Source organism: Micropterus salmoides, unplaced genomic scaffold, assembly GCF_014851395.1.
Source record: "Micropterus salmoides isolate LMB-PRFRI ecotype aquatic unplaced genomic scaffold, ASM1485139v1 Ms_hic_scaffold_13, whole genome shotgun sequence".
In the NCBI taxonomy this organism is placed as follows: domain Eukaryota; kingdom Metazoa; phylum Chordata; class Actinopteri; order Centrarchiformes; family Centrarchidae; genus Micropterus; species Micropterus salmoides.
In genome coordinates this window covers 34,814,714-34,835,140 of record NW_024040374.1, presented here as the reverse complement: position 1 = coordinate 34,835,140, position 20,427 = coordinate 34,814,714, and the positions used below count along the sequence as shown (strand labels likewise).

Here is a 20,427-nt window from a genome sequence, read left to right as displayed (position 1 = left end):
TTAATTTTCTGATGGCTGTTACCTTAAACCTCAAATAATGAACTATTGTGTAGTGTAAGTGTACGTGTGTACCTATCTTTTCACATACAAACACAAAAAAAATTAACACTCATCAGCACTTATTCATAATAAAGAAACGTGTAAAATTAATAAATGTGAAAATTCAAACTGCTACTTTAGTGTCATTTCCAACCCATGACACTCCAGTAATTAAACTGAGTCTTGTTTTCAACAACTGGGATTAAATCAGGTGAACTGAGTTTATTTTGTCATTTTCACAACAACTTTATTACATGAATGAACATACAGTAAATCTTACAACAATCTTCCTCCTCATAGTTTGGGGGGTCCAGCCAGCTTCCATCCCTCCATTTTGCCAACTTTTGTGAAGAAGGCCAGTGTACCCAGACCCAGACACGCTGATGTACCGGTCATAGCACTATGAGCTGTGGATGGGGACACACACACCACACACACAGAATTTTGCTTCAGTTAGGTAAGCTTAGAACATTTTTACTCATAAGCTGATGATGCATGGAGCAACTTTTAGAGCAATGGTGCTGGGCAATGTTGCCGTCAATGGTAATGAGTAAAGATTACTACCGTAATAACCCACCCCGCTATCCGTTCAAAACGTAGTTGGACTTGCCCAGCAACATTGCTCAAACATTTTCATGTATCATCAGCTTTACTCTGCCATAAAACAGTAATAAAAATTAATAATTCAATCAATCATTGACATATTTTGTCCCCGAAGGACAAATTTCTCAGATCCTAGCCCTCCTATCAGCATGCAATCTGCATGCCTGTCACGACGGGTACTGACCACCTCGTGAGCTTTCCAAGATGCTATATTAGTTTCCAAACATGTTTGATTTCATTGGAGCCAAAAACAAGATGCACTTGTAGCTGCAGCACCTTTAGACAAGTCTGAGGAAGGAGGAGAGCAGTATCTAATCAGAGTGCTTTGGGAAATCTGGGGCTCTGAAAAGTGAAGGGGACAGTCACTGCACTGGTGTCTTCACTGTTGCTTTAACTGCCAGATATACCTCGGCGGCCCACCAACAAAAAAAGTCTACGTGTGGGAAACATTGGCAGTCAACAACAAAACCAACATCATGGCTACAAAGAATGCAAAGATAGGGACATTCCACAAACTGTATGGACACAAAAAGAAAGGGATGTTACTGCTACTCCAACACAACACTCGGCAGCTCACACACTCCATCCTCAGTCCGCACGCAGTGTTGAAGCAGATTCTGCTCAGTCCTGCTCTGGAACCCCACAACCGGCATCTCCTGATCCCCCTTTTCTCCCCAACAAAATCAGATTTGAACCGTCTTTTTAAAGCAGTGTGTTTTTATCTCTGGTCCCATTCCCACAGTTGGTTGCAGTGCTAGCCACTTCAGTAGACTCCTTGGCCTCCACAACTGGCTCCAGTCCGCCTGCAGGGCTCACGGTGTGTGTTATGTGGATAATTTTAATATTTTCTGGCAAAGAATGTCTCTTTTTTAAGACAGATGGACTTCACCCAAAAAAACAGGGCTCAGAAATGTTAGCTGCTCACATACAGCATGTGGTGCGGTCCACACATGACTTACGTGAATGACTAATCATTCATGCAGCACACCTGGACACACCACCGCTCACTGAACAGATCTCTGCCTCACTGCCACAAACAACTGTCTCCACCTGCTGGCATGTAAAACTGTCTGCTCCCAGCGCTGTTCCAAAGACTTCTATTCCTGTCATCATCACGCATAGACCAGTAAACTGAAATGTGCACATCCCACACAGCAATCATAGTAATCTCTTAAGGATTAGAACAACTGCACCAACTCCAGCACCTAGAACAAACTCATTTAAAATGGCTCTCTTCAATGTGAGAGACAGTCAAGTAAGACTTTTATCTTAAATGATTTTATCTTGTCTGCTAGATTTTATATTTTTAACTGAATCCTGGTTGCAAATGAACGACTATAGCCAGCTAGCTGAACTGTGTCCGCCTCAATATGATTGTTTTAGTCAACCGAGGGTCAGTGGTCGTGGTGGTGGGCTAGTGAGCGTGTATAGGAAAAATTTTTTAATGTCATCAAGTACGCTGTGATGAATTTAACTCCTTTGAAGTTCTCACTCTTAAACTTGGAGGGCTGCAACCTATCATATTTGTTATAATTTATCGCCCCCCAAAACCGCCTGGAGGATTTTTATCAGAACTTCCTGAATTTTTATCTACTCTGGTTTTAAATTATGACAGAATTGTTCTTTGTGGCGATTTTAATATTCATGTTGATGACCCCACCAATGTTAATGCAACTGACTTTTTAAATATGGCCACTTCTTTTAACTTCAAACAACATGTCAAAGGGCAAACCCATAACTGTGGTCATACACTGGACTTGGTTTTACCCTGGGTGTCAGCGTCTCCTCTGTGGAATTAGTGGACATGACCATATCTGACCACAGATGTATTGTTTTTAGCTGTGATTCGCCTGTTACTCATGCCGCCTCACCAAGCTCCATGTGTTCTCGCATCTTTAATGAACAAAGTGTTTCAAAGTTTTGCACATTCTTTCAGAGCTAAAGCCAACACCTGTCTGATTCCAACACCAACAATCTGGTCGATCACTTCAATCATATCTGCTTGCTGTCACTAAATATTACTGCTCCTCTAAAGGTTAGGCCTACGTCTAAAGCTAGTAAGCAACCTTGGATAAATGACAGCATTCGCAGCCTAAAAAGGGAATGCAGGAAAGCAGAGCGCAGATGGAAAAAATCCAGTCTCCAAGTCCATTACCTCAGTCTGAAGGATTTATTAATTAACTACAATAACTTGGTTAAGGTTGCCAGAACACACTATTTTTCTGAACTCATTACTACACATAAACACAATCCCAGGTTTCTGTTTAAGACTGTGGATCAGCTGGTAAACCCAACCCCTCCTTGTGCCTCACCTGGAAGTAATGATGACTGAATTGTTTATCTTATTTTACCAATAAGGTGGTGTCAATCAGAGCCTCTATTACCCCCGCGGCCTCTTACTCAGAGGTTCCTCACCAGCAACAAGAGAATTTTAACCAGTTTTATCCCATCGAATTGTCGCAGCTTTTAAAAACAGTTTCACAAATGAGAGTGTCCTCCTGCCCACTTGATGTAATACCTACAAAGTTTTTCTTGAAAGTAATCGATTCTGTTGGGCCCTAATTGATCTGTTTTTAACAGCTCCCTATCTACTGGTTGTGTCCCTGAAGAAACCTGGTTTAGATCCCTCCCTCCCACAAAATTTTAGACCAATTTCAAAACTGCCTTTTATTGCAAAGATTTTTGTGTCCAAACAACTGCTCACTGTACTGGAAAATAAAAAATTATGGTTTCAGGAAGTACCACAGCACTGAGACTGCCCTGCCAATGACCTTTTAATGTCTGCTGATGAAGGTATGTGCTCTGTCCTGGTACGCCTGGACCTTAGCGCTGCTTTTGACACCATTGATCACAACATCATGTTAGACAGACTGAGGCACTGGGTGGGGATCTCTGGTACTGCCCTAGAATGGTTTTCATCCTACCTGTCAAATAGGAAGTTTTGCGTGTCTGTAAACAACTATGTCTCCTCATTCTGTCCAGTTAAATATGGTGTGCCTCAGGGGTCGGTCTCAGGACCCATTTTATTTTCCTTGTATCTGCTTCCCCTTGGACATATTATCCATAATATACATGGCATTTCTTTTCATATATGCTGATGACACACAAATGTACTTGCCCGTCAGATCCACAGACCCTGGAATGCTGAGTTCACTTACAGACTGCCTTTGTGAAGTTAAAAAATGGATGTCAAATAATTTCCTCCAACTGAACTCAGACAAAACAGAAATCCTGGTCATCATGTCCCAGCAGATGGCAGTGCTGGTTCCCTAGTAAATCACATTAAGCCTGTGGCAAATAACCTTGGTGTCTGGTTTGATCAATTTCGAGCAGCACACCACAAAGCTTGTTCAATCATGTTTTTATCAATTTAGAAATATAGCAAAAATTCGATCTATGTTAAGTTCTAAGGACACTGGGACCATTTTATACGCCTTCATCTCATCACGCCTGGATTATTGCAACAGCCTTTTCACCTGTTTAACCCAAAAATCTATTGATCGAGTCCAGACTGTCCAGAACTCAGCTGCCAGGCTTTTAACCAGAACAAAGAAATATGACCACATTACTCCTATTTTAGCTTCATTACACTGGCTCCCAGTATGTTTTAGAATTGACTTTAAAATTTTATTGATCACTTTTAAAGCTCTTCATGGCCTCTAGCCTTGTTATATTTCTGACCTTTTAGTCCCATACAAACCAGCACGTACCTTGAGATCCTCGGGCAGAGGTCTGTTGTCTGTTCCAGAGTCTCGACTGAAAACTAAAGGGGACAGAGCGTTTGCTGTCAGGGCCCCGAGGCTCTGGAACAGCCTGCCCGAGGAAATCAGGTCAGCTAAGTCAGTGAACTCTTTTGTCCCTTGTTAAAACATACTTTTATAGGAGAGCCTTTCCCGATCTTATTTGACTTTATTTTATTTTACTTATTTTATATTTATCTTAAACGTGTATTTTAGTCTTTTCAATGTTTTCTTGCTTTTATCTTGTATTGTTTCTGTATTATTGTCTTTTGGGTATTATTGTCTTTACGCTTGTTAAAGTACTTTGTAACTTGTTTTTGAAAAGTGCTCTACAAGATTATTATATTGTCAATTTATATATTTATGTTCACAATATCCTCTTCCGTTTCAATATATCTGCACAACACAAAAACAGAATAACGCACATTAGTATCTGCCTTGTTTTTCTTTCTCTGCACATAGCTGTATTATTTTTCTCTATTGTTTATTATTCTTCCATATTCATTCCATATTTATATTTCTACATTTATTTATGTCAACTGTATGTTTGTCTACGTGTAGCACCTTATCACCAAAGCAAATTCTTCGTATGTGTAAATCACTACTTGGCAATAAAGCTCATTCTGACTCAATTACCTGAATATAGAAACTGATGAAGCAACCTGGTTAGCAATATGGAAATCTGCAAGTAACATTTTAGTTTGTAATTGGATAGAGGGAAAGTAAATTTAGACTACTACACCCTCAGATGCAGATTACTCTCCGTCAAGGGCAGCGATTAATTTTTTGGCTCATCTGCCAATAGGACTAGTAGATGAAAAACTTAATGGCCAAACCATTTTACCAGCCAAAATAATACATTTTGACCCATCACCGCTGTTGTCATCAACGTTGTCATACGTGGGCTTGTCGTTTTCTTGTTCACAAGTCGCAGCAGACATGTGATACTAACATCTAACATTTGCCAACAATAATAAAAACTGACATTAGCATAGGTTGACACATCAACCAGCGTAAAGCTGGATCACAATGTAAAAGCACACATGGTTGCGGGAATATACTGCAAACATATATACAGTATGAATGAGCAAATGATGCATATTGGCGGATATTCTTTCTGAACCCCTATGTCCACACCACTTTTCAACACAAAGTGACATCCTTGACTCATTTTATGTAATCAGAGTACAAACACAAACCAAAAAGCTATAGGGCCCGATCAAACACAGTGCAGGTGGCAGAATGTAAATGAGGGTTTTGTGTGTTTTAATGGTTTCCGCCATGGAGAGTCGGGAGGGAAAGCAGCCACTGCATAAAAAACCTTGGGTTTGTTTCGTTCAGTGCGAAATTGTATGTACCTGCCCATTCTGCTAAGATTGCACTAAGTACTTGAGACAGCACATCTGAAAAACTGCTTTGGGAAACCCCAGCAGGAACAGATAAAGTATGCTGGAATGACCCAGACGCGAGGAAATGCCAGCAGACCGTTCTTCATCCAGACAGAGGGAACTATCACCAACCGATAGCTTTTTGGTTTGTGTTTGTACTCTGATTACATATAATAAAATCAGGGATTTCACTTTGTGTTGAAAAGTGGTGTGGACATAGGGGTTCAGATTAGGGTTGTGACGATACACTTAGCTCGCATGCACGATTCACAATATTGGGTTCACGAGAACAAGACAAGAAGATATTTGAACTATTTTGATGAAACACACTGAAATATAAAAATGGGGGGTCTGGAGGTCCCCTAGAATTTTTTGAGCATTAAATTAATAATAATAATTAATTTCCTGCATTCTGGAGACATTTTCTGCACCAGTTTATGGTAGAATTGTTTTTATTTATATAAAGTAAAACATAACTTTTTTGGACAATGCACATTTGTTTCTTTTATAATTACATTGCATGTTTTCGTACTGTGCAAATAAACCTCTCTCAAAACATTTTGATTTGGGTTTAACATTTCTTGTTACAAACATACTCAACACATGCTTTAAAGAAAAGTGATGGAGTCTTGTCCCCAGTGTAAATGACACATATGAAATGAATACAATACAATATTTGTGCACCAAGAACTCTTATGGGGTGAAATCAAAAATACAAAATAAATTGTGCAGTATGAGTTGCTACAGTTAGTTACACCTTGGCTGGATAAGGTAATGAAATTTAATATGCCAGTTGCTTCAGTGATTATTCATCCTGTTCTGGGTTTTGCATCTAAAGGCTGCTTGATTGTATTATTTAGCATTGGCTTGAAAGCAGCGGGGATAAGGAGTTGGGCTCCGGTTTGTTTTTTCCTCTTCCCGGTGATCGGCCCCTCTGGGTGACGTAAGTTTAGTGTTAGCATGTCGGATGTTTCCATTCACAGAACTGCAACAGTGGCGCCACACCGACACACAGACACGGTCCTCGTCTCAAACACACCTGTCTCTCTGTTGCTGTTCTAACGTGAACAGTAACCTGCAGGTGGTCTTCCAGCTCCGCGGTTCCATTAGCGCTCACTTGTTGTGCTAACCTCAGCGCCACTGCCCTTAGCCTCGTTGTTGATCTTTGTTGTTGATCTTTGTTGTTGTATATTTTTGTTGTCAGTTTATATACACTGCTCAAAAAAATAAAAAGGGAACACTTAACACAATGTAACTCCAAGTCAATCACACTCCTGTGAAATCAAACTGTCCACTTAGGAATCAACACTGATTGACAATCAATTCCACATGCTGTGCAAATGGAATAGACAACAGCTGGAAATTATAGGCAATTAGCAAGACACCCCCAATAAAGGAGTGGTTCTGCAGGTGGTGACCACAGACCACTTCTCAGTTCCTATGCTTACTGGCTGATGTTTTGGTGACTTTTGAATGCTGGCGGTGCTTTCACTCTAGTGACACAGCACACAAGTGGCTCAGGTAGTGCAGCTCATCCAGGATGGCACATCACTACAAGCTGTGGCAAGAAGGTTTGCTGTGTCTGTCAGTGTAGCGTCCAGAGCATGGGGGCGCTACCAGGAGACAGGCCAGTACATCAGGAGACGTGGAGGAGGCCGTAGGAGGGCAACAACCGTGCATGTAGGTTGAACGTGAACGAGGGGCTAATTTTTTCCAATTTTCTAGGTGGCGCTAGCGAGTCATTTTGCCATGCCCATGCGCGAAACCCATAAAATACGAAATTTTTCACCGGTTCTGACATGTATGCAAATTTTGGTGAGTTTTCGAGTATGTTTAGGCCATGTCAGTTGAGCCTACTTTGCAGAAAAAAAAAAAAATTATATATATATATATATATATATATATATATATATATATATATCTATCTATCTATCTATATATATCTATCTCTATATATCTATATCTATCTCTATATATATATATATATATATATCAAATTCAATAGGGACCTCACACGGTCGTGCTCGGGCCCTGATGAAGCCCCCTAATCCGTGCATTACATGATTTTAGATCCCTGGGTACAGCGGGGACCAATTTAAGTGTGCGACACAACAAACAGGAACGCCAGGCTGCTGTTAGTTATCTTCAATGAGATATCATATGGTGATATCATGGCGAATACATTTACCCGCCAATGTGGCGGATAGTCTTCCAACATTTAACCGCCAAATGGTAATTCTACCCGCATTTGACCTTTGGCGGGTGTTAATTTCCATCCCTGCTCCTCATCTTACACCGTAAACGTAACCACTCAAGTGAAAGATGGGTGTGTACTACGGGTGGGAATCTCTGGGAACCTCACGATTCTATTACGATTCAGAGGGCTGCGATTCGATTATAAAATCGATTCATCTTGATGCATCATTTTTTCTATACAGAATCCCAGGACAATTACTAAGCTTTTAATTTGCGCATTAAAATCCACAAGAAACATCTCGTAATTATCTTAAAATGACTCGTTTGCATCCCTAATTTACTTTATTAACCTCCTCTTCATGGTCTGTCATTTCATGAACAACCAGTTGTCAGACTGCTCTGAAAACTGAAAAATAGTTATCAGGATGTACAGTATGTGTACAGGACAGAGCTGCACACCAGTTTAGTTAGTTAGTAATGACATACAGTTGATAATTAATATTACTCTGTTACTTATTTAGCCAACATTACATAAATACATTTTTTAGTGCCTTTCACGGGACACAAGGATGCTTTACACATAGTTACAGAACAACAAAGTCATTCAGGATTGAATGCCTTGGTAAAGAGCTGGGTTTTTAGTCGATTTTTGAAAGTGTCCTAACAGGGACTCTGTGGGGATGAGTTCCAGAGGGTGGGCGCTGTGACGCTGAAGGCTCTGTCCCCCCAAAAGGAGTCTGGTGTGGGGGACAGAGCAAGCGCTTGTACAGGGGAGATGTTAGCTAGCGCTAATAGCCTTCACTTTTCCAGCAGTTGGGGAAACTACAGACTTTTCAGCACGTTTACTACCAGACCGAAACTTACTGCTAATATTTTCCACCGCTAACGTTCACCGTCACGTTCTGCCGCGCTCTCTCTCTCTCTCTCTCTCATTCGCTCGAGTGTCACCATGCTCGCAGTGTGCGAGTTAAAATCATTAGTTGCGCACTGATATTAGTGATTGTGTGACATTTTAGTAGGGGGGTTATTTAGCAGCGGTGGTGTGCCGAATACAGGCTGTTGTGTGCGTTCCATAGACTGTCCGGGCGCTGCACTTCCGCAAGTTCCACCTTTTGCGTTCCGTCAACATTATTACCGTTAACGTTATCAATTAACATTTAAATAAAATCGATTTTTAGACATTTGTTAATCGATTCATAATCTTCCACGTCTGCATCGCGATGCATCCAAGAATCAATTATTTCTCCCACCCCTAGTGAGTACTTGCAATCTTCCAACATTTCTACTTTTTAAATAGAAAACATATGTTTTATATTGGGATATTTTGATGTTTCTATACTGGAAATTCCATTTAGCCAACAGCAAGTAGTTTTTATTTTGCAAGTAGTTTCTCCTTTCCTACCAGAACCTTCCCTGATGATCTCAGCTACCAAGCCACTACCTAGATAACACCTCATTTCGGTTTGACCATGTTCAATATTTGTTTAAAATCTCACAAAAAGTATACATGTCTTTATAAACAGTACCTCTCCATTTGTTAATCACAACACAAACTGATTTACTTTTTCTTAAAAAGCAGAGGGAAAAAAAGAAATGCAACCACAAAGTCATTTTCTTATTATGTTATATTCAAGCCAAAGGAAACAGCATTATAAAACAGTCCCATTCCACACGATATAGTCCAATTTGCAATGAAAACAAGAAACTCTAGTCCGGTATTCCCCAGTGGTCAGTACAATGCAAAACCCAAAATAGTCCACTTCAGGATTTCCATGACACTTAAAATGTAGTAACCAAAACAGTACTGAATTCACAAAAAAAAATAATAAATAAAAACAAGCTCAGAAGGGAAAGAGAAATAGTAAGAACGGCCAAACGAAACGCACTGAATCGCGTATGTCAATTACACGCTGGCTGCATGCAGACTTTTGCGTGGCTCAGTTGCCACGGTAGGCAAACAAAATGAAGAACTGGTCTCTCCCCTGCCCCTAAGAAGCCAGCTTCAGACACCATACTGCCTCACAAGACTTCTCATTAAGAAAGGAAACGGGCTGCACCTCTCAACAGCGGGTAAATCCGAGCCATATTACTGGTTGAAAGAGGGGGTGTGTGAAGAGGAGTGAAAACTATACTATAAAATGTTTTATTAAATTAGAATTTTGGGTGATCGCCACAGCGTAGCTGCAGCCAGTTAGGATATTCCAATAAAACAACAATGCAGTCGAACTAATTTTGTCTTGGCATTGCATTCAGTTAGGACACGATGTAAGACGTAAAGACATAAACGTGTGAAAAAGACACCTTCAAGCTGCAGGAATTAATTTTCTTGCCGGTGTTGTGTAACTCACTCAGTCCACAGGTGAGATCCACAGATACACTTACTATGCATTACTACACCAAATTACTTAATTTATCATTAATGAAGTCATTTGCAAAAAATAAAAAAATAAAAAAATAAAAAATAAAAATATGGCAATACTATCGTGCAGCTGAGCCACAATACTCCTCTGCCAGGGCTGATACTTACTTCTGGCTCCCAAGAAGAGCCCAGAGGCACAGCCCCCGATGAAGTAATTCAGTGGGTCATCTGGAGTTTCACGAGCCTGAGCACTGAGACACGTCGCCATGCCGAAGATGGCTCCCATGGAGGCTGGTACAACACAGACACCGCTATCAGCAGATTGTAATTGGAAAAATGGACCTGTTCCACTTATTTACAGAGTTTAGTGAGGTAAACAAACCTTTAAAGAAGAGCCCAACCGATATGGGTTTTTGGATGCTGATCCTGACATTAAAGTGAAAGAGCTGATTTATGAGCCGATATGATGATTTTGAAATGATTTGGATAGTAGACTCCTTTCCTGTATAAACTACACTTAGAACAGGCCGATATTGAAAGCGGTTCTGTACGTGGGCTATAAAACCTTTTCCTAAATGGACTAGATTAATAAAACAGATTACAGTCTTAACAACTTAACATGTGGTTGATGTGCAAACAATTGCACATCAACAAATATTTGCTGCTAGAAGGTGCAACTTTTTCAGTCATGTGAAAACAGAGATAAGCATGTGTATTATACCTTACACATAATCTGCTGTGATAACTACTTTCAAGCATATTCACATGTAGTTTATCTCTTTAGCAGCACTCTTAAATTCTAACCAGAATGCATGTAATACAACATGTCTACGAGTACTTGCAACTTTGAGATTTAATTTAACTATAACTACAACGTTTCACACGTGAAAGAGGAGCTAGATAACTTTGTCTGGCAGGAAGCCGTGTTAGATACTTATTCAGCTCAATTTATTTATATGTCCACTCTTTCCATTTTAATCATTTATCTTTTCAGTTCAATCATTTCCGACACGTCGACTGTAACCGCAGACAGGCGGCTCACTGCCCTCTGTGTGTTTCTACATGCTGCGGTAGACTCCTGTAGACTCCGGTCAGCTGATTGTTTTCTTCTGTGGTTTTTGTGGTGAGGCAGTGTTGTTAAGAGGGAAGCTGCAGAGCACCCTCTGGTAGGCAAACAATGCAACACCCATGACATGAGTGAAGGCTCCGTCTCTCTGTTTCTTTTTAATAGTCATATCTGCTTTTATAAACGCAGATGCCAATTCAAATGCATAAGTGCTGGTCGGGCTCTACTTTAAAGTATTAGAAAGTGTTAATAACAGATTTATTTGATGTTAAGTGTTTGTCCAAATGGTCTGTCAATCAATCTCCAAGTTGCAATCTTGTTTACATTTGAATAATGGCACGTGTAGCGTGACAGTGTATTTTTGAATAATAATAATATCAATATTTACCCATGGTAACAGTTGTATTGGTGGCCCTCTGTAGTGCTGCCAATGCAGAATCAGGCTGGAATGCCACTATGTGATAGGCTGAACCAACCAGGCCTGAAAATAGACACACAAACAAACTTGAAATCAACAGGAAAAGTCACAATTATCATCTGACTATGGAATAACAGTTGTTTTTGATAGAGTCAAACTGAACTAGGTTTGTTGTTGATTCTGAATTCTTAGTCAGACTCTGTACAGAACTGCGTTGCATTCACCAAAGAAAAAAATAAAAAATAAAATGTAGACACCATATCTGGTAATTCAGTCAGTTTGCAGTTAATGGGGGTGGCGTGGTGGTGTTCCATGCTTTGCCATGACACAGGAAGTTGTAACTTGATTGTACATGCTCAGATCTCTACCAAATCTTACACGCTTATTAAGAGTCCCGCCCTGAACAAATGTACAGTGGGGTACGGAAAGTATTCAGACCCCTTTAAATTTTTCACTCTTTGTTTCATTGCAGCCATTTTCCAAAAATCAAAAAAGTTCATTTTTATTTCTCAGTAATGTACACTCAGCACCCCATCTTGACAGGAAAAAACAGAAATGTAGAAATTTTTGCAAATTTATTAAAAAAGAAAAACTGAAATATCACATGGTCATCAGTATTCAGACCACATGAAATGTGACTATTCTGTATTTCTGTGTGTGCAGGAGTATTTTCACTTTCTACCTTGTACTTTAAGATAAATAAGGAGTCTTACACTCAGTACCAGAACCATGTTGCTGCTCTGATACAAGTCTAGTTAAAACACATAAGAATGTGCACACATCCAAACCAACTTGTGGGTAAGTTCTGAAACAATGACCTACACAGAGTGGTTATGAATCTAACTAGGTGGTATCAATTGTGATGTTGCAAGTCTATAAACATGTGGTAAATAGGGGCATCTAAACCTTCTCAGAGGTCGCAAGAAATGTCACCTTCTTAGCTTCAAAACTATTCAGTGTGCAGATAATTCTTCTTTTTCAACAATAGTGTAACTTCTCAGTGAATGTCACATTTGTCTCTTAAAAAATGTCCAAAGAAAACCAGTACATCAGCTTCTCTTTTTTTCTTTCTACTAACATATATTCAAAATGCTGACCGACACACAGATAAGAAACAGTCGATCCTTCCCTTATGTCATGAGTGTTGCATAGTTTGCCCAACAGAGGGCGCGCTTCAGCTCCTCTGTTCAAAACACTGCTGCACCACAGAAGAAAACATCAGCTGATGCAAAGCAGCACTGGGCGGGCCCTCGCATGTGTAGTGCGTCAAGGTGTGATTCGGCCTTGTTGCATAATCTGAAGCTCTGCCGGTGCGGCTGTGAATTTGCCACGTGCCTCGGACGCTGCCCGAACGTGTTAAACGTCACTTCCTGTGGTCCCTTTGTGTCACTTGCCGTTATGACTATAACTGAATTTTGGCACGTAGATGTGTTCGGGACAGTTATCAAACACGTAAAGTCTGTTACAGATTTGACTGTACAATCAAGTTACAACAACTTCTTGTGTCATGGCAAAGCGTGGAACTTTGCTGCCACGCCACCACTTCGCCGTTTACCAAAAACTCACAAGTTTTACTACATGGCATCATCAATGTGTTAAGGGTTTTCTGGGAGAGATTTAAGTTGATATTGCCAACCTGCTAGGTATAGCCCAGAGGTCACTAATAGGCGGACTGCGGTCCGGATCCTGACCCAGCGGCCGTATTGTCCGGACCCGGATGTACAGTCGATCTATTATTGAGAATTACTACTTCGTGACGGAGCTTTTCCATTTTAAAATGCCCAGCTTTTCTAGCATTTACTGTCCTCGTTCAGCGGCACAGGAAACTCAGACCAATCGCATGTGCTCTAGTCATCTCATGTGATGCTGCTCAGCCAATCAAATCTGTGCATTGCCAGAGCCGTTAATGGCACTGAGCATTGCGAGTAGAGTCCGCAAGTGAGATACACAGAGGAAGAGAGGAAAGAGAAAAGAGACTTCACATGACTTTTAACCAAGAATGTACAGATTCTCACATGTACATTCTTCCCACGCGCAGTTCAAAACCAGAATATCTCATATAGCTCCAATCCTAGCTAGAGCTCAGTTTTCACTAAACAAGAGAAAGTAGGAAAGTGGTAGCTATATAAGAGGGAATGAAAGAGATGGAGGCATTACAGCTGTTCATTTGTTGAGTGTTAATTATAAAATTGGTTGAGACTGAACTTCAGTCCCTAAATGCTAGTTTTTATTTTTCTGAAATTGAGTAACAAAATTTATTTTAAGATGCACATTTACAAAAACATTTTAAAACCAGCCTTTAGATTACTTAAATTTAGAATTCATTATTAGAGTAGTTATTAATTATCTTCAGTTTTATGTGAAAACTGACTGTTTGAAATAGTGTCTGATTTGACCTTTATATACACACAGTCTATGGATTTGAGTCAGATTTGACAGACTAAAAACATATGTTGATACAACTAGGCTATACGTTATGGTAGGCTACTGAATGATAACGCAAGTTGATGTTCTGGACATTTGCTTGAGTGAATGTTGGCAGGTGGATGTGTTCAGGGCAGGACTGTTATTATGCATATGAAATTTGGTGCAGATATAAGCATGTATATGGAAGTTGAAACAACTTCCTGTTTCTTGGCGAATCATCGATCGATTTTCGAAGCCACCCCACGGGCAAACTGGTCCACTGGTAATAACCGTTTGTACAATTTTAAATCGTCAATGGGTTTAGAGAGCACAGTGAGAATTTGAAGTTGGTCAGACTAATTCCCTAGGAGGAGTTTGTTAAAGTACAAAGTGTGTAAGTCGCCAAAAATGACCATTAAATCCAAAATAGCCAACTTCGTGTTGGGTGACGGGCATTGTAGGTAGCAAATCTGTGCTGCCTTCACAGGGGTGTTGAAATTAGTGTGCATTAGTCGTGCTCGGGCCCTAAAAATAATCCGAGCAAATTCAATAGGGACCTCGCACAGTCGTGCTCGGGCCCTAATTATAATCTTAGCAAATTCAATAGGGACCTCGCACGGTCGTGCTCGGGCCCTAAATATATCTATCTAAAGAAACCTGATTTCTTGACTGGCAACTCTCTGCTATCTAATAGATGACATCTTTGTCCTGTCTCAGGCACAGTAGCAATACTGCTCGCTTGGATAGGGGAGGGGGGTGCAATTCGCAACTCACCACTAGATGTCACTAAAACTTACACACTGAACCTTTAAGTAAAAATTCATCAATGTTACAGTACTTTTATTTAAGTACAATAGTTTAGTATTCTTTCCACCTTTGGTAGTTTAATGCTACTTGTCGTAATGGTTTTGTTCCAGATTCATTGTGATGTTTGCCAGGCAGGAAGCGCTCTGTTTTAGGGATGCTAACAGGTTACAGTACACCTGTAATTTATTGCACTGCATATGTATTTATGTTTTGTTTCGTGAGGATGAACGTTTTCACACATAATATACGTCATAAGCTTGGCTTCTACTATTTATTTTGGTTTACAATTTAATTTAATGTTTAGACATTTATGTTGACATTTGAATTTTTGTTGTTTTTTTTTTAAGGAAGAAGTACATTCCACTATGAACTTCTTCGAGAGTTTGATACCATTTTAGGATTTACTGCTGTAAATACTCCTGTTGTCTGCTGTGTTCAGACTTTGCTACATTCATGAAGTGTTAAAAAGTTCATATATACAGTATCTGAATCTGTGCTTGAATTTGTTCATGAAAACCATGTGCAGTAATACAATATTGAGGTGGTGATGCATGGTGGAATCGAATCGAATTGTGAGACCAGTGAAAATGTACACTAGTGTCACGATACTGGAATTTCTATCTTTGACACAATACATTGAAAAATATTTAAATTCAATACCATTTTCAATACCACAGGGGAAAATTGACACAACATTGTTTAAATTACTGAATTATATTAATCAACTTATCTTAGTAAGTAAAATAAATAGTAGAACAGCATCAGTTAATTTCCGTCTGACCTCAGTGCTGAAACTCTGCTGTCTGAGGTTCCTCATGTCGGATTGCTCTGAGGGGGATTAGCTTAGAAAATTATAAATGTCTGTTAGGCAAACAAAAGGACAATATCTTACCAACAACAGTTTACTGGGCCATCTTGTTTAATACTTTAGTGATGTTGAAAGGAGAGATGTCGCCAACCTCTCCAGATTCTTTATAGGAGGACGGAGTGTCGTTGTCATCGGGTGCACGAAAAAAAAGGTAGACTATTAAGTTACGTCACAAGTCGTGGTGGATATTTTACACACGGACCAGGTAAAGGTAGACAGTGAAAGTGCAGATGTTGGTTTCACTTGTTTGACAGGCCGCGTCATTATTAAGCCGACGTGCGGCTCACCTGCTGCCGTGATAACGGATCCCGGGTGGAAATGTACGGAAAAAAGACGAGTTCTCAGTCTTTTAGGTGACTTTATAAAACATACTGCTGATGGAGAAAATAGAGCAGACGGGGCGAGAGAGACAGAGAGAGGCGGGGCAAGCCGGGGTGTTTACCTGAGGTGTAGGTGTGTGTGAGTGTGTCAGAGTGTGGGGAGAAGAGAATTCAGAGGCAGACTGTGCAAAGCATACTTAAAAACAATAATGATGATGTTGGTGGGCATTAAAAGCTGCTTTCACAGGGTGGTATAATGTGAAAATTTAAAATCACGATGCCGGCTCAACGTTGTGATGTCGCCGGTGGACGATGGCATCAACCCTACCGTATAAAGTGAGCTGCTGTCGGATGCATCTAATACTACATGACTCTATACAACGAGGACTTGCAACTTTGAGATTTAATTTAACTAACGTTATAACTACAACCAGAGCCGTTACAGTTCCGACTACGTTTCACATCTACAACGTCACACAAAGAGGAGCTACAGGAAGCCATGTTAGATTCTTCTTCAGCTCATGTTTATTTACATGCTCTGGTTTAATCATTTCCGACACGCCGAATATAACTGCAGGCAGGCGGCTCGCAGGAATATTTAGAGTACGTCCGAAACTATAGTTTAACCGTAGACACATCTTCCACTGCAAAAAAATACATTAATAGGCTAACCTACTTGGTGGGACTGTGACTTTACAATCACAGGATCATGAGTAAACTGTGTCTTATATTTGATCTATATATGCTTAATAAATATAGTCTTCCTATTTAAAATCGAATGTAATGGGCTGTAGGAGAATTCCAGCACTTTATCATTCATTAAGGAAATTCCAGTCAGGTAAATGATGAATGAGCAGCGCTGTATAAAAAGTACTAAGGTTAAGATCGCCAAGATTGCCCAGCAACATTGCTCAAAAAGTTGCCCCGTGTATCATCAGCCTCACTGTGATCAACTCTCATCCATACATGTGTTTTAGTGAAAATGATAGAAAGAAATTGAGTGCAGTGTTAACTGAATTGCAGTTAATTGGTAGCCTATAGTCCTGAAAGTCTATAAGCTCCTGTTATGTAGCTGATGAAAGGGGATTACGGTAGTAATCTTTACCCATTACCACTGACAGTAACCCAGCACCATTGCTCTAAATGTTTCTCCGTGTATCATCAGCTTTAGTGTTTTACACCTGGCAACATTTTCTCAACACAGACAGGAGAAGACAACAGGATGTAACGTTAAATGTTCCGTGACAGAAGGTCTTGAGAGGACTACGTTCCGTTTTCCACAAAGGCCCTTTCAGAAAAGAAACGATTTGAACTGTGTGGAAGTTCAACTGCTTTGACCGCGACATTGCTCGAAACAGCAACAAACCGAGCCATTGAAAATAATGGGCCTCAGCGCAGCGGGGCTGTCGTTGCGGTGGGTCTGAAAGGTTACACTTGCTGTTTGTTTACGCTGCACCGAAAGTTCGACTCTCACTGCATCGATTGTAAGTGACACGTTTATATTTAATTCCCTACCAACTTGCTATGTTATTCAATATAATGTATTAGGCCTTCCTTTATTTGGGCGTGCAAAGCTAGGTGGTGATCCCACATCAAGTTTAATGTAGTTATTCGCTCCTTTAGCAGGAACCTTTTAACGGCAAGTTTGAACAGGTGGTCATCTTGAGTAATCCCCTGGTCAGACTTAGTGTACCCGAAATGCTCCCACACTGCCGACTTCTTCTTGGTCCCTCTGCATTAGTTTAGCCAGTGTGCAGTAGCCTCTGATAAGCGCGACACTAAAGCTGTTGCACCACTCCTGTAACTTTGTTTTTGTTTTATGCAAGTTGCCACAGTTTCATTCCGTGCAACAGAAACACTCGGTGTAGCGGAGCCTTTACGATTAATTAACAGTGAAATCCGGTAATCGCTGCATCCCTAGTTCAGACACTCACTATGCTGAATACGTACGTTAGAAGTAGTAGTAGTAGTAATAAGCTCTACAAGTAATTACGATTTTACCCATTTTACATTACATTTACTCATTTGGCAGACAAATGTGAGTTGCTTTGGAGAAAAGCAACTCACATTTGAGAAACAACATACAAGCATCAACAGAGCATCAACTACAGATCTACAACTGACAATACATACTAGTAAGAGCAGCAATAAATACTAGTAAGAGCTCACAGTACATATCACATCAATGAGGTAGATACCTAGGGAAGGAAGTAAGAGTGCAATCAAAACAAAAAGTGCAATCAAAACAAGATCATTGTAGGGGATAGAAGAAGAAGAGCACAGGAAGTGCATGTTAGAGGTTAAGGAGTTAGAGGTGTTATAAGAGGAAGTGTTCACGGAAGAGATGTGTTTTCAAGATCTTCTTGAAGTTAGAGAGGGTTAGGCCCCTGCTCCATTTTAAATAGTAAAAAAAGTTTTTAAAAAAAATCAATATGTGGTGGTCAGCATTGATAGTGTGGCAGGTTGCAACAAATCAATCAATAAATGAGAAACACTGAACTAAGTACATTGACTCAAGTACTGTACTTAAGTACAAATTTGATGTACCTGTACTTTACTTGAGTATTTTCTTTTCATGCAACTTTCTACTTCTACTCCACTACATCTCAGAGAGATCTTGTACTTTTCACCTGACTACAGTTATATAACAGCTTTACAAGTTACTTTACAAATAAAGCTTTTTCCACACAAAAAATATGAATATAAAATAGGAGTTTAAAAAAGATGATATTGTTGTAAATTAAAACTACCCAAGAATTTTTACAAGTTCAAAATGAGCTCCAGCTCAACAACTACAGCAGTAAAATCCTGTTTTCCATGAATGTATGAGGGATAATAATTGCTCGCTCTCTCATATTTTATATATATCGATATAGATAGATAACAGTCAGAAGGGACTTTTTTTCTGCATTGAGTACTTTTACTAATACTTTCAGCACATTTTCCTGATTATACTTACATACTTTTACTTAAGTAACATGTTCAACGCAGTAAGTTATTCTTACTGGAGTATTTTTACTTGAGCAAAGGATATCAATATTTCGTCCACCACTGGTTAGCAGCAGCAACAAACGTACTATGGGTTGAGCAACTCATCCATTGGCCGTTTGTGGCTTAAGAAAACACTGAAACCGAATTGGCGCAAAGCAAAACAAAATGTGTTTAGCTTAGTGTTTGTGTTGTAACCTGAATGCAGCTTGCTTCATATTAATCCTGGGCTAATCTATAGCTAGCCTGCTAGCTCAAACGCGTTAGCATTGAGTTAGCTAAAACATCACCACTAGGTCAACACAGTTAGTTAGCTTTCACGAGCCAGCGCAAGACACGTCGTCTCTGGCAATGCTGATATTTACCCAAAGCCGTGCCAAGTTTGGTGGTGATCCATGTTTTTTCGACACAGTCTGTACCCTCTGGAAGGTCCCAGTACCCCATTGAGGACTTCGCAAGGACACCCTTTAAGGAAAGCAATTCTCGCGAGAAGGTTATTGCATTCGAGATGACTGTGGCAGACTTCCGCGTGCTGTTCTTCTTCTTCTTCTTCTTGTAAGATTCCGGCAGTGTAGACGCTTATGAGCGTATTACTGCCCTCCACAGGTCAAAGTTTGAACTAAATTCTTACATACAGTCCTGTGTCATGCAAGAATTGAAGGACTGCCTTGGAGATCAGTTTATGCTCGTCACTGTGCCCAAACAAAGATAAAACAGAAAAAGCCTTAACTCCAAGTCCTGACATTTTATTAACGAGTACATTTCTTTCTGCCCTATACTTTCTGCATTCCAGGAAAACATGCCCTATTGTCTCAAGACTCCCACATTCACACAAGCCAGAAACATGCACAAAGAATAATTTAATCCACAGTGCCCCAACCTCAATCTGCACATTTTAACTGAGTCCCTGCGGGACAAAATGTTACATGAACATCTCTTCCTAACTTTGGGTTGTATAGAAAAGTAGTGTCTGCCTCTAATTTTGTTTTCCCACCCTCTCTGCCATTCTTTTATTAAGCCCTCTTTAATTCTTTCTCTCAATTCCACTCTCCCTAATGATACATGGACATCTACTTCTCTTCCTAAGCTCTCTTTTGCAATATTATCCACTCGTTCGTTCCCCCTCACCCCAACGTGCCCGGGAACCCAGCAAAAACTGATGTTGCAAATAAACCTAGTTCTAAAAACCACATTCAAGATGTCATTTACAATGTCAGGTCGGGCTTTAG

At 40.1% G+C, this 20,427-nt stretch overlaps 1 protein-coding gene across 1 annotated transcript; it reads right to left on the bottom strand.

The window, feature by feature from the left end:
* Positions 1-236: 236 nt before the first annotated feature.
* On the bottom strand, positions 237-19,720 carry ndufa11 (NADH:ubiquinone oxidoreductase subunit A11). Its single transcript, XM_038716934.1, has 4 exons — positions 19,564-19,720; positions 11,780-11,872; positions 10,494-10,616; positions 237-446 (listed from the first exon to the last, which is right to left on the bottom strand). Exons 1-4 carry the CDS (start codon positions 19,640-19,642, stop codon positions 334-336), a joined length of 408 nt encoding a protein of 135 aa, XP_038572862.1. The 5' UTR covers positions 19,643-19,720; the 3' UTR covers positions 237-333.
* Positions 19,721-20,427: the final 707 nt, after the last annotated feature.